This window comes from Carcharodon carcharias, chromosome 31, assembly GCF_017639515.1.
Source record: "Carcharodon carcharias isolate sCarCar2 chromosome 31, sCarCar2.pri, whole genome shotgun sequence".
Classification (NCBI taxonomy): Eukaryota; Metazoa; Chordata; class Chondrichthyes; order Lamniformes; family Lamnidae; genus Carcharodon; species Carcharodon carcharias.
In genome coordinates, this window is record NC_054497.1 from 16927317 (window position 1) to 16941949 (window position 14633).

The window sequence follows — 14633 nt, forward strand, 5'->3', positions numbered from 1 at the left end:
GGGCCTTGGTGAGACCACACCTGGAGTAGTGTGTGCAGTTTTGGTCTCCTTACCTAAGAAAGGATACACTTGCCATAGAGGGAGTGCAGCGAAGGTTCACCAGACTGATTCCTGGGATGGCAGGATTGTCGTATGAGGAGAGATTGGGTGGACTAGGTTTGTATTCGCTGGAATTTAGAAGAATGAGAGGAGATCTCATTGAAATGTATAAAATTCTGACAGGGGTGGACAGACTGGATGCAGGGATGCTATTTCCTCTGGCTGGAGGGGTCTAGAACAGGGGTCACAGTCTCAGGATATGGGGCAGACCATTTGGGACTGAGATGAGGAGAAATGTTTTCACTCAGAGGCTGATGAACCTGTGGAATTCTCTACCACAGAAGCTGTGGAGACCAAGTCACTGAATATATTTTAGAAGGAAATGGATAGATTTCTGGCCTCTAATTTGACAAGGGGTATGGGGAGAGAGTGGGAGTACAGCATTGAGATAGAGGATCAGCCATGATCATATTGAATGGTGGAGCAGCTTGAAGGGCTGAATGGCCTACTCCTGATCCTATTTTCTATGTTTCTGTATTTTATTACAAATAAATCCATGGGGGCAACATGGATGGGAGGGAGACCAAGTAGTGAAGGTTAGGAGGGAAAGCTGAAATCCTGGTCAAAAAGATGGATTTTGAGGTGGGAATGGTTTAGGGGAGAAGTTTAAGGAATGGGCTGAAATATGGAAACCGCCCCACATGCAAACTCGGATCAGCTGAAGATCACCTCCGAAATGCATGTAGAGGCTCCCTCCTATTCCACTGCTGTCCATGGCACAAGGTTACTGGATGGTGTACAAAGGTGTGTGCCTGATGCCTGGGATTAGGCTGCCTCTCTCTACTAGTTTCCTCTCAATTTTACAGTTTTGGTTCAAATAGAGGGAAAAATCTATTCATCGCTGGGGAAGCTGAGAGTGAGCCAGGCCACAGTGCAGGTTCGAACGGGCATGTGAGGGTGAGAGAGCATGCATTGCATGGTGTTGGTGGCAGGTTAGTGGTGTGTACTGTAGCAGCCTGTTCCCCACTCCTGTCCTTGTTGAAAATTGCCTCGGTCTGTTCGATGATTTCAGAGCTTTAACGGTGACATTTTCAGTAAGGTGTCTGGCAACTTTAACTGAACTGATCCAACTAACTTGGGTTTGATAGTGTTTTGCTCACAGAGATTTCCACATTGAATTTTGGCAAGGTAACTTCTGCTCGTGTGTGTGAATGTTTGTGGACCAGCTTACTTCAGCATGTTTTAACACATCACTGACCCACTTCAATCTCTTACTGTTAGCAGAATTGTTGTTCATGATTGAATTTAGTCAATTCATTCAGCAAACATGTCCACTGCAGTGAGGGTCACTTCCTGTTGTACCCGTACCCCAGTGAGAGTCGGGATGTGTGGTACCCGTACCCCAGTGAGAATAAATGCTTCAGGAGAGGAGAATATGTTAGCAAAAACGAAAGCACGTGAAATTGAAGGTAATGTCTGGATAGGGAATTACTTAGATTTGCGGAAATAAATCTACTTTTGTGAAGTTGATCAGTTTTGTGTCAGGTGGTATCTGTTCTCTTTGAAGCATTTTTCAATGCAGTCTGCTTTCTTATCTCACTTCTAGTTTGGGCTCCTTGTATTGTCCTTCATCCTGTGCTTGCATCAGTTTCAATCCACTATTGATGCCACAGAATTTCAGAGTTTGGAATTATCCTCAAACTCCTCTACCATGTCAATGCTTGTGCAGTCAAGAGGAGAGAGCGCAGAGACAGCAGCTGAATTGTCCAGTGTAACTGCACAGACACAGAAACAAGAGAGAGCAGAGACAGCAGCTGAATTATCCAGTGTAACAGCACAGACACAGAAACAAGAGAGAGCAGAGACAGCAGCTGAATTATCCAGTGTAACAGCACAGACACAGAAACAAGACAGTGCAGAGACAGCAGCTGAATTATCCAGTGTAACAGCACAGACACAGAAACAAGAGAGAGCAGAGACAGCAGCTGAATTATCCAGTGTAACAGCACAGACACAGAAACAAGACAGTGCAGAGACAGCAGCTGAATTATCCAGTGTAACAGCACAGACTCAGAAACAAGAGAGAGCAGAGACAGCAGCTGAATTATCCAGTGTAACAGCACAGACACAGAAACAAGACAGTGCAGAGACAGCAGCTGAATTATCCAGTGTAACAGCACAGACACAGAAACAAGACAATGCAGAGACAGCAGCTGAATTATCCAGTGTAACAGCACAGACACAGAAACAAGACAGTGCAGAGACAGCAGCTGAATTATCCAGTGTAACAGCACAGACACAGAAACAAGAGAGCACAGAGACAGCAGTTGAATTATCCAGTTAACAGCACAGACTCAGAAACAAGAGAACGCAGAGACAGCAGTTGAATTATCCAGTTAACAGCACAGACTGAACAGAGCAATGAGCTCTTATAAAGTTGAGAAAATGTCTTTTGAAACTGTTGAACTATATTCTACTGAATAAAAGTTGAGAAATGAGGGAAAATGAAGAAGCTGCTGTTTGCGTTTATTTTGTGAGAAGAGGTCAGAATCTATGCAGCAATTGCTGACACAGACCCTCCAACAATGTTGCCTATTTTCTGGTGAGGTATTTAGCCTGAGGTTATACATCTGCTGATTGGCAGTTGGCTACAATTGGTGTTCCTGCCCAGATTGGGGAGGGGTCAGATTGATCACCTCCCTCCCATCCCAAGGCACTGAGATAAGCAAACATGGCTGTAAAGTTTTCTGTAATTAAATGCCTTGTGATAGGAGTAAGGAGGGGGAACTGGGTTAACTTCACTCATTCAGGGATAGTCATCACATTTTCAGCTATTGTAACCATCTAGCTGGATAAACTGGCCTGAATTTTCCAGTTGAACAAATGAGGTAGATTGGGCATGGAATTCTGTCCCAGCAGCACCTCATAGCTCCACTGCCAGGAGTGACAGTGACATGGAGTATATCCATCTGTACATGGGGCTCACTTTCACTGTGTATCTGTACACAAGGACTGGACTCCATATGGGGAGGGGGGGGGAACAAGTGCTCAGTGTCACCATGGGTGACTGCCTTTGCTGTTTTGTGCCAGGTATTCACATTGACTCTCTCTCCTTTCCCACAGATCTTTGCGATGACATTATCGATGTTATTGTGTAGGAACATCGACCCAGATTACGACAAGCTCATTCGCTTTCAGTAACGACAAGGCTTGTGCGCTGGTCTGAAAGGATAGAAAACCGATGTGTTTATTTTTCTTTGTTTATAACTTCCTGCAGTAACCCTGCTTCCAGTTTGTGCTTAACCCTTTTGGAAGATTGCAGTTGGGACTGGGGTCGCCATAGCAGGTGCTGACTCCTCTGAGGAGCAGGGTTCAGAAAGTAGAAATCAACTGTCAAGTGCCGAACTCTCAACAGCCAACAACAATCTCAATCCAACTCGTTTTACCCAAACCAAATTTGGTCAAATCATTACACCCAGGAGCTAGGAGCCCAAAAAGAACCTTGGCTTTTATTCAGTTTTTGCCTGTCGCTTAACTCATTAACATGTCTGTATTGGAGAGGTGACAAAGATGCAGAGGATAAACCAAGATCTTCTCTAAGGATTCTTCACAAGACATATCAGCTACCTCTGTTTGGCTGCTGAACGGAGATTGGATATTGAAGGTAGAGCATGGAGGAAAACTTTAAAAAGAAAAAAATTGAACGTGGATCGCTTTTGAGGTTTTGATGTCAGATGCACAGATTGTTTATTTGTTTTTGGGCAACATGTGACCAAGTAGGAAGTGCAGGATGTGATACTTGTATAATTATTGGCTGAGATTTATTGGGAGGATAAGTAGTACCAGTAGCTGTTAGTGCACAACCAAGTGCTTCAGAACTGCCCCAAAGATTCAGGAAGTAAACGTATTGTCCAGTTTGCTACTGACTTGGGTTCAGTTCTTGGTTAGTGAGTTGACTGATCTGAGCATGTATGGTGGTAAGGGCTTCACAATTTTTGAGGAATATCAGGGGTTCTGATTACAGTCCAGGGCCCTGTCTACCTCCAGCTTCTGTCAGTGCAGAGCTCCCTCAGTACCACCCCTGACAGTGCAAATACTGGTATATTCCCATCATATTTCAATGTGGTAGGGATCAGTGTTCAGTGCCAGGCAAGTGAACACAAACCAAGCATCAAAGCATCTTGAAGTCTCCATCAATGTTCCTGTGTAAAAATCCCAGGATCCCATCCCAATCTGATTTATATCTTTAGTACAACATCAACAGATGTGTTGGGCTCGATTCTTCCTGTTTCCTTTTCTGATTTAAGAGATTCCAAGTCAAATTCTTATAGGTGAAAAAAAAACCTGTTTATATTTTAGCCTTTCTGACTTAAGGGAGAGCCAGAGGGACATGTCTGATTTGATCGATTGGCAGTCATGCCAGTGAATAAGTTGGACTTTAGTGAGACAGCAACAATTGACATCAATGAAACTTTGCTGCTGCTGGAACGACTTCAAAAAGGTTTAAGTGTTTTGTTCTGCGTGATTCTGGCTGCTGATTTGCTGCCTGTTTGGTGAGATTAAGGATTTGATGTAATGCTAGGAAATGCGTGTGTAGATATTCATGAGGGCAAGAAAGGCTTGTTGCGATGCACTCTAAGGGCAGACATCGACGAACATTTAATGTCTGGGCTCAAACATTAAGAGTAGGCAATTGGATGAAGTACTGGAGGATCAGCCAGTGCCATTGATCTGTACACAGTGACCATCAGCACCAGAGAAACAAATAATGCCTTAGATTGGAACGTGGAGCCTGAAGTCGCAGTATCTGTGGTTTCAGGTGAACAGTAACCCTTCCCCTCCCCCGAGATCAAATCTTCAGCCCAAACTGCACTATTAATCTTCATAAATTGTCAAAATAACTTGACCACTGGTGGCTGGCTATTCCTGGACACTGTAACCCTGCCATGCAAGTGAACACATATAGGAAAATAGAGTTTTTTGCCGAGAATGTACAGCAGCTGATTCAGGATCTGAAAGAATAAATACAGGTCAATGTTTCACCTAATGATCTGGCCGCAGATTGAGCTAGACATTGTCTTTATTTACAGCATTCCCTTGAATTTCCCACCAGTCTCTTGTCACTGCAGCTGACTTTCTATGATATTTAGTCTGTAGCTGTTGAATCAGGAAAGGACAAAGTGTGTGATGAATTTTACAAGTGAAGAGTTGAGAAGATTATGACTAAAGGCCTACTCTTTAGCAAATCAAAGACAATGATAATTGTCACTGAATTAAGTCTGTTCCATTTCTATATTTTATATCAGATATATTTTGAAAATGTTATCATACTTGGCATACCCTGATCAGCTCAGTGCTTGCACTCTTGTCTCCCGAGTCAGAAGGTGTCAGTTCAGTCCCACTTCTAACACTTGAGCCACACTGGCCGTGCAGTGCTGAGGGAGTTCTGCAGTGTCAGGGGTTTGAGGTAGATTGGGCACTTTTCAGGTCTGACAGTGGTGGCCTTTAGACCATTTGTGAGTTTGCCTGATGCACTCAACAATGCATCAAAGCTATCCTGGTTATCCTGATCACAACAGGATACCTGAAATTACTCTGGCAAGGGAAGTTACTCAAAAATTTGAACACAAGTGGCATTTTCTACTAACAGCATACTGCTGTCAGTCCAAAAAGATATTCTGCTATCACACTGCTGAGCATCATTGTGTAGGAATTTCAGTGACAGAGTGATACCAGGTATGTAGCTGTATGCCCCACTGATTGGCTGATAGAATCTAACAACATGTCCCTCTGGCTGTTCATAATAGGCAGAGTACAGACTATACTTAACCAGCCCAAAATAAAATGCCTACTGTTAGATGTCATTCTGCAATTTATTAGAATCTTATCTCTCAAGTCTGAATGTTTCTTTTACAAACTGGAAGGACGTGGCATGATCTGGACATATGAATGCTAACCTGGGACTTAAGAGCTTATTTTAATAAGTTCACCTCAGAACTGTCAGCAAGCAGGCCTCTTCCAAGAAATCACCTGACCTTTATGGTACTTGAGGAAGGTCTGGTTGTTTGTTTTGATCAGCAATCACTTTAGTGGATAGAGAAGAAACTGGAAAAGGAAGATTGGTAAGTTGCTGGAAATCACATGGGAGAGAGGGGAAAAAGAAACCTAAGTAGTGAACCTGCTTGTTTCGAAGACAGTTTTGTTGGGGAACAAGCTGGGGAAGGAAGGTTACCTCTCTTTCTCTACCTTGCCTGAAATTGTGTGTAACTATCAACCTGTAGCCAGCGAACCCGCACCTGAGTGTAACTGGTCTGCATTTGGACCTGCAAAGCTGGACCAGTTGGTGAGAACTTCCAGACACCCACCAGGACCAGCAGCCCATCTTCACACGAGGGAACTCCAGGTCGATGGTGTCAAGACCCTGCAGACTTTATTTTATAACACCCATCCTCCAAAGCCGCCCATCTTTGCAGAGAAACTCTGATTTGTTTGTGTGTGCGTGTGTGTGTGTTGGGGGAATTCTTTAGGAAGAGATAAATAGTTATATTGCCCGATTACAATTGTGTGTTAATCAGTACTTGCCACTTGTTAAAAGTTTTGTTTTAAAATAAATTAATCATTCTGAGTTTTTGAAAGAAGTCTGGTCAGAGTCTCTTTTTTCTATTGGGTACTAGAGGTATAGGTACAATTGGCCATTTAAGTGAGAAAATTTTAAATTAATGGTACGGCCTGTGGAGTAGTGGGGCTTGATAATTTGCGCACTCTTCCCATCCCAGTCGTAACAAATTGGACAGCACTTGCTGAACAATCCTCATTGCACTAATAGCTACACTAGCAACCAACTTTAGATTATCAAGCTTGTAGTGTGTCTCGTTTACTCTTGCTACAAGTGACATACACTCATACACATGGATCCATTTGCTGCAAACAAAGGAATATGTTCAAGAATTACCTGGAAGCAGAGCCTAGATTTCACTTTGTTCCTTTATTCTTTCATGGGATGTGGGCATCACTGGCAAGGCCAGCATTTGTTGCCCATCCCTAATGGCCCTTGAACTGAGTGTCTCGCTCAGTCATTTCAGAGGGCAGTTAAGAGTCAATCACATTGCTGTGGGTCTGGAGTTACATGTAGGCCAGGTAAGGATGACAGATTTCCTTCCCTAAAGGGCATTAGTGAACCAGATGGGTTTTTACGACAATTGTTTCATGGTCACAGTTACTGAGGCTGGCTTTGTAGTTCCAGATTATTGAATGTAAATTCCACCAGCTGCTGTGATGGGATTTTAACCCATGTCCCCCAGAGCATTAGCCTGGGGCTCTGGATTACTAGTCCAGTGACATTAGCATTATGCCATCATCTCCTCTTAATTTGGTCCTACACATCTATTCTGGTGTATTCCTATCGTATTTACTGGGATACAGTGTGGTCGGGAGCAGTGTTCAGTACTAGGTACAGCGAACACAAACCAAACATTGAAGCATTTGGATCTATCAATATTCCTGTATAAAAATTGCAGGACCCCATCCCAATCTGATTTATATCTTTAATAAAACACTCAACAGACGCGGTCGACTCAATACTTCCTGTTTCCTTTTCTGATTATAGGTGAAAAAAAATCTTTATGTTTTAATGTTTCTGACTGAAGAGGAGGACAAATAACCCTTGATGGACATAACTCACTGCCTCCTGGGGAGCAGTTTGTGATCTGTTCTGGGTTGGATCAACTCTCAGCTAGTTAGGGGGTAGAGGAGGAAATAAATCAGTCCAGCCTTACCTTTGCCCAGTGTCTGTCCCAGAAGGTGTGTGGGGGAAAAATAGGCAACAGTTGCACTGGGTTTGAATATGATGCTCCAATCTGTGATTGACATTTACATGAAGATTGACCACTTGGGCAATACTTGATCCAGGATGGAGAAGGTTTTGAAATAAAGATGGAGAAGTCCGGATTCCCACTAACCTGCAGTCCTTAACTGCGCCACTAAAGGAGGCCCAGGGTGGAGTAGACAGCACTGCAAACCCAGGTAGATTGAAGCACAGCGAGAAGGCCTCAGAGATATTGAGAGCTGATCCTCTGGGACAGAGTCATGGTGTGAAACATGAACTTGTTACTTTTATGAACATAGGAACAGGAGTAGGCCATTCAGCCCCTCAGCCTGCCCTGCCATTCAAATAGATCATGGCTGATCTACCTTAATGCCACTTTCCTGGACTCTCCCCATATCCTTTGACATCTTTACCATGTAGAAATCAATTGATCTCAGTCTTGAACATACTCATTGACTGAACCACCACAGCCCTCTGCGGCAGAGAATTCCATAGACCCACCACCCTCTGAGTGGAGAAATTCTTCCTTATCTCAGTCCTAAATTGTGGAAAACAGAAGCTTATTGTGTAGGGGGTGACATATTCTCCTGGATAGAAGCTTGGCTGGCAGCAAACAGAGTATGCATAAATGGGCCATTTTCCGATTGACAGGATGTGATGAGTGGAGTCCCACAGGGGACTCAGCTTTTTACAATTTACCTCAATGGCTTAGATGAGGGGAGTGAAGACACAGTAGCTAAATTTGCAGATGACACAAAGATATGTAGGAAAGTATGTTGTGAAGAGGACAAAAGGAGGTTGCAGACAGATATAGGTAGGTTGAGTGAGTGGGCAAAAACCTGGCAGAGTATAATGTTGGACAATGTGAAATTGTTCACTTTGGCAGGAAGAGTAAAAAAGCAGAGTATTACTTAGATGGAGAACGGCTGCAGCATTCCGAGGTACAGAGGGATCGAGGAGTTCTAGTATGAGTCACAAAAAGTAAGTATGCAGGTACAGCTAGTAATTAAGGCTAATGGAATGTTATCCTTTATAACGAGATGGGTTGAACATAAAAGTATGGATGTTATGCTTCAGTTATACAGGGAATTGGTGAGACCACCTCGAATACTGTGTGTAGTTTTGGCCTCCTTATTTAAGGAAGGATGTAAATGCATTGGATAAAAGCAAAATACTGCGGATGCTGGAAATCTGAAATAAAAACAAAAATAGCTGGATAAACTCAGCAGCTCTGACAGCATCTGTGGAGAGGAAGACAGAGTTAACGTTTCGAGTCCACTATTTGTGTAATACATTGGAGGCGGTTCAAAGGAGGTTCACTAGAGTCACACTTGGAATGAATGGATTATCTAATGAAGAAAGGTTAGACAGACTGGGCTTGTTCCATTGGAGTTTAGAGGAGTGAGACGTGACTTGATTGAAGTATATAAGATCCTGAATGGTCTTGACATGCTGGACTGGAAAGGACATTTCCTCTTGAGGGTGAGTCCAAAACTCGGGGGCACTGTTTTAAAATTAGGGGTCGTCATTTTAGGACAGAGATGAGAAATTTTTTCAGAGGGGTGTGTGACTTTGGAACCCTCTGCCTCAGAAGGCGGTGGAGGTGGATCACTGAATATTTTTAAGCCAGAGTTGGATAGATTCTTGTTAGGCAAAGGAATCAAAGGTTATTGGGAGTAGATGGGAATATGGAACTCGAAACACAAACTGATCAGCCATGATCTTATTGAATGGTGGAGCAGGCTCGAGGGGCCAAATGGCCTACTTCTCCTATCTTGTATGTTCATATGTAAACGACCTACCTTTTATTCGGAGACTGTGTCCCCTAGTTCTCAACCGCACCACCCCCCCCACCCCCCCAAAGCCAGGAGAAACATCCTTCCTGCATCTACCCAGTTGAGCCCTGTAAGAATTTTGTATGCTTCAACGAGGCTCACCTCTTTCTTCCAAACTCTAGAGAATATCGGCCCAGTCTCCTCGATCTCTCCTCATAGGACAATCCTGCCATTCCAGGAATTAGTCTGGTGAACCTTCTTTGTATCCCTTCTATGGCAAGAATATCCTTCCTTAGGTAAAGAGACCAAATCTGTACAGGTCCGATCTCACAAAGGCTCTATATAACTGCAGCAATACTTCCCTACTCCTGTACTCAAGCCCCCTTGCAGTCAAGGCTGACGTACCATTTGTCTTCCTAATTGCTTGTTGCACCTCCATGTTAGCTTTCAGTGACTTATGAACAAGAACTGCCAGGGCCCTTTGGCACTTCCCAATCTCTCCCCATTTAAGAAAGACTCTACATCTTTGTTTTTCCTCCCAAAGTGGATAGCTTCACATTTTTCCACATTGTATTCCAGTTGCCATGTTCTTGCCCAACCACTTAGCTTGTCTAAATCCTCTTGGAACCTCTTTGCATCCTCCTCACAACTTACATTCCCACCCAGGTTTGTGTCATCAGCAAACTTGGAAATATTCCATTTGGTCATCACATCTGAATCATTGATATAGATTGTGAATAGCTGGGGCCCCAAGCACTGATCCTTGAGGCACCCCACTAGTCACAGCCTGCCAACCTGACAATGGTCCGTTTATTCGTACTCTTCAAGTCCCACTTCAGGACTTGCAAAGGCTGAGCGCCAACTCTCAGACACTTCTTCCTAGCTCCCCCTGGACCATGACCCCACCACTGAACATCAAACCACTGTTTCCAGGACCGTCACTGACCTCATCTCCTCTGGAGATCTTCCCTCCACAGCTTCCAACCTCAGTCTCCAAACCCCACACTGCCCGCTTTTACCTCCTTCCCAAAATCCACAAACAGGACTGTCCTGGTAGGCCAATCATGTCAGCCTGTTACTGCCCCACGGAACACATTTCTTCCTATCTTGACTCCGACCAATCCCCATCCACCACCACTGTCCCCCGTCTGGCTGAACAGTTTCTCCCTAAACTTGTCTCACTTCCTCCAAATAAAAGATGTGGCTATGGTACCCGCATGGGTCCCAGTTATGCCTGTCTCTTTATGGGGTATGTGGAATATTCCTTGTTCCAGTCCTACTCAGGCCCCCTCCCACAAATCTTTCTCCGGTACATCGATGATTACTTTGGTGCTGCTTCATGCTCCTGTCTGGACCTGAAAAAATTTATCAATTTTGCTTCCAATTTCCACCCCTCCATCACCTTCACATGGTCCATCTCCGACTCTTCCCTTCCCTTCCTTGACCTCTCTGTCTTCATTTCTGGTGTCCACCAATATTCATTATGAGCCCACTGACTCCCACAGCTACCTCGACTACAGCTCCTCACACCCCGCTTCCTGTAAGGACTCCATCCCATTCTCTCAGTTCCTTCGCCTCCGTCGCATCTGTTCTGATGATGCTACCTTCAAAAACAGTTTCTCTGACATGTCCTCCTTCTTCCTTAACCAAGGCTTTCCCACCCACGGTGGTTGACAGGGCCCTCAACCGTGTCCGGCCCATCTCCCGCGCATCTGCCCTCACACCTTCCCCTCCCTCTCAGAACCATGATAGGGTCCCCCTTGTCCTCACTTTTCACCCCACCAGCCTCCGCTTTCAAAGGATCATCCTCCACCATTTCCGCCAACTCCAGCCTGATGCCACCACCAAACACATCTTCCCCTCATCCCCACCCCCCTGTCAGCATTCCATGGGGACCGTTCCCTCCGGGACATCCTGGCCCACTTCTCCATCACCCCCTACACCTCAGCACCCTCACACAGCACTTCCCATGCAACCGCAGAAGGTGCAACACCTGCCCCTTTACTTCCTCTCTCCTCACCGTCTAAGGGCCCAAACACTCCTTTCAAGTGAAGCAGCATTTCACTTGCACTTCCCTCAATTTAGTCTACTGCAGTCACTGCTCCTAATGCGGTTCCCTCTACATTGGAGACACCAAACGCAGACTGGGTGACTGCTTCGATCTGTCTGCAAGCATTACCCAGACCTCCCTGTCACTTGCCATTTCAACATACCACCCTGCTCTCATGCCCACATGCCCGTCCTTGGCCTGCTGCATTGTTCCAGTGAAGCTCAACGCAAACTGGAGGAACAGCACCTCATCTTCCAACTAGGCACTTTACAGCCTTCCGGACTTAACATTGAGTTCAACAACTTCAGACCATGAACTCTCTCCTCCATCCCCACCCCCTTTCTGATCCCCGTTTTTTCTACAGTCATTTTTATTTTTTATCCACTTACTTATATTTTCATTCATTTATCCGTAGTTTTATCCCTTTTTTTAAAACCCCATTTTCTATCCTTTTTTTCCCCCCAATACCGCCCCTCCCCCCAACTCCATCCCCCACAGGACCACCTGTCACTTGTTCCATGTTGTTCTTTCACACAATGCTATCCTTGTTCTGCTATTATCACATTCTGCTTTCTTACCTTTATGCCAGTATTTGCACTAATCACTACCATTAACAGTCCCTTTGTCCTATTGTTCATGACATCTTTGTCAATCTCTCCTTTGCCCCCACCTATTGCTGGCCTTCTATCCAGCTTTTCCTGCTCCCTCCACCTTAAACAGTATAAAGTTCCTCACATTTCTACTTCTTTTCAGCTCTGAAGAAGAGTCACACAGACTCAAAACATTAACTCTGTTTCTCTCTCCACAGATGCTGTCAGACCTGCTGAGCTTTTCCAGCATTTTCTGTTTTTGTTCCACTTCAGGGCTAGATGACCATGGAAGGTGGGTTCATAATGTGGGCAAGCAGGTTGATTATCAGACTGTAAATTCTTTCAATGCACCTGATGGCAGGCGGTGAGTGCGGGAGAGCTAGCTAGTCAGCCACACACAAGCACAATCAGAGATGAGCCCAATGGAAGGTCCATGGTCACCAACACCCTCTTAGGGTGTGGTACCTGAAGGAGGAGGAGGAGGAGGATTCATACTCTGTTTTCTGTTTATTCACCAATTCTCAATCTGTGCCAGTATATCACCATCCCAATTCCATGCTTACTGATCTTTTGTGTTGGGCCTTATCAAAAGCCTTCTGATAATCCAAATACACCACAACCACTCCTTATCTATTCTGCTAGTAACATTCTCAAAAGACTCCCAACAGGTTTGTCAAACATGATTTCCTTTTCATAAATCCATGTTGATTCTTCCCAATCAGATCATTATTTTCTAATTGTCCAGTTATCGCATCCTTTATTATAGATTCTAGCATTTTCCCTACTACTGATGTCAGTCTAACAGGTCTGTAGTTCCCCGTTTTCTCTCTCCCTCCTTTCTTAAATAGTGGGGTTACATTCGCAACTTTCCAATCTGCAGGAACCATTCCAGAATCTACAGAATTTTAGAAGTTGACCACCAATGTATCCACCATCTCTATATCTGCCCCTTTCAACACGCTGGCATGCAGCTCATTCGCTCCAGGGGATTTATCAACCTTCAGTCCCATTAGTTTCTCTAGTACTACTTTTTTTCAGTTGCTCATTCTCGTTGGTTCACTAGTATTTCTGGGAGGTTTATTGTATTTTCATCTGTGAAGACAGATGCAAAGTATTTGTTTAATTTCTCTGCCCATTTCCTTATTCCCCATTATAAATTCTCCTGTCTCTGCCTGTAATGGACTCATGTTTCTTTTTGCTAATCTTTTCACTTTTACATACATGTAGAAGCTTTTACAGCCGTTTTTATGTTTCTCACAAGTTTACTTTAATATTCTATTTTCTCTCTATCAGTTCCTTGGTCCTCCTTTTTTTAAATTCATTCATGGGATGTTGGCGTCATTGGCTGGGACAGCATTTATTGCCCATCCCTAGATGCCCTTGAGAAGGTGGTGGTGAGTTGCCTTCTTGAACTGCTGCAGTCCATGTGGTGTAGGTACACCCACAGTGCGGTTAGGGAGGGAGTTCCAGGATTTTGACCCAATGATAGTGAAGGAACGGTGATATATTTCCAAGTCAGGATGGTGAGTGACTTGGAGGGAACTTCCAGGTGGTGGTGTTCCCATCTATCTGCTGCCCTTGTCCTTCTTGATGGTGGTGGTCGTGGGTTTGGGAGGTGCTGTTGAAGGAGTCTTGTTGAGTTCCTGCAACATATCTTGTAGATGGTACACACTGCTGCTACTATGCGTTGGTAACGGAGGGAGTGAATGTTTGTGGATGTGGTGCCAATCAAGCAGGCTGCTTTATCCTGGACCGTGTCAAACTCCTTGTGTTGTGGGAGCTGCACTCGTCCAGGCAAATGGAGAGTATTCCATCATACTCCCGACTTGTGCCTTGTAGATGGTGGACAGGCTTTGGGGAGTCAGGAGGTGAGTTACTCATCACACGATTCCGAGCCTCTGACCTGCTCTTGTAGCCACAGTATTTATAACTAGTCCAGTTTAGTTTCTGGTCAATGGTAACCCCCAGGATGTTGATAGTGGGGAATTCAGCGATGGTAATGCCAAGTGGATTGCTCATAGTCAAGGGGTGATGGTTAGATTCTCTTTTGTTGGGGATGGTAATTGCCTGACATTTGTGTGGCATGGAAGTTATGTGCTTCTTGTCAGCCCAAGCCTGGATATTGTCCAGGTCTTGCTGCATTTGGACATGGACTGCTGAATTCTAAAATACTCCAAATCCTCAGGCTTACTACTTTTTTGCAAACTGTCTAAGCCTCTTCCTTTGATCTAATGCTTGTTCAACTTCTCTTGTTGGCCATGTTTGGATCATTTTTCCTGTTGGGTTTTTGTGCCTCCAAAGAAATGTAGATTTGCTGTAAACTTGGAGAATCGACTGGATGATGACGACTTAGA

The 14633-nt window shown here is 44.5% G+C and overlaps 1 protein-coding gene across 7 annotated transcripts in view; it reads left to right on the forward strand.

Annotated features, from left to right (window-relative positions):
- LOC121271472 (leukocyte antigen CD37-like) overlaps positions 1-6135 on the forward strand; it is a 43991-nt gene extending 37856 nt beyond the window's left edge. For all 7 annotated transcript variants that reach the window (XM_041177445.1, XM_041177444.1, XM_041177443.1 and 4 more), the window contains one exon: positions 3163-6135. In XM_041177445.1, coding sequence (XP_041033379.1) covers positions 3163-3240 — 78 coding nt within the window. In that variant the 3' untranslated portion in view covers positions 3241-6135. The remainder of the gene's footprint in view (positions 1-3162) is intronic.
- Positions 6136-14633: the final 8498 nt, after the last annotated feature.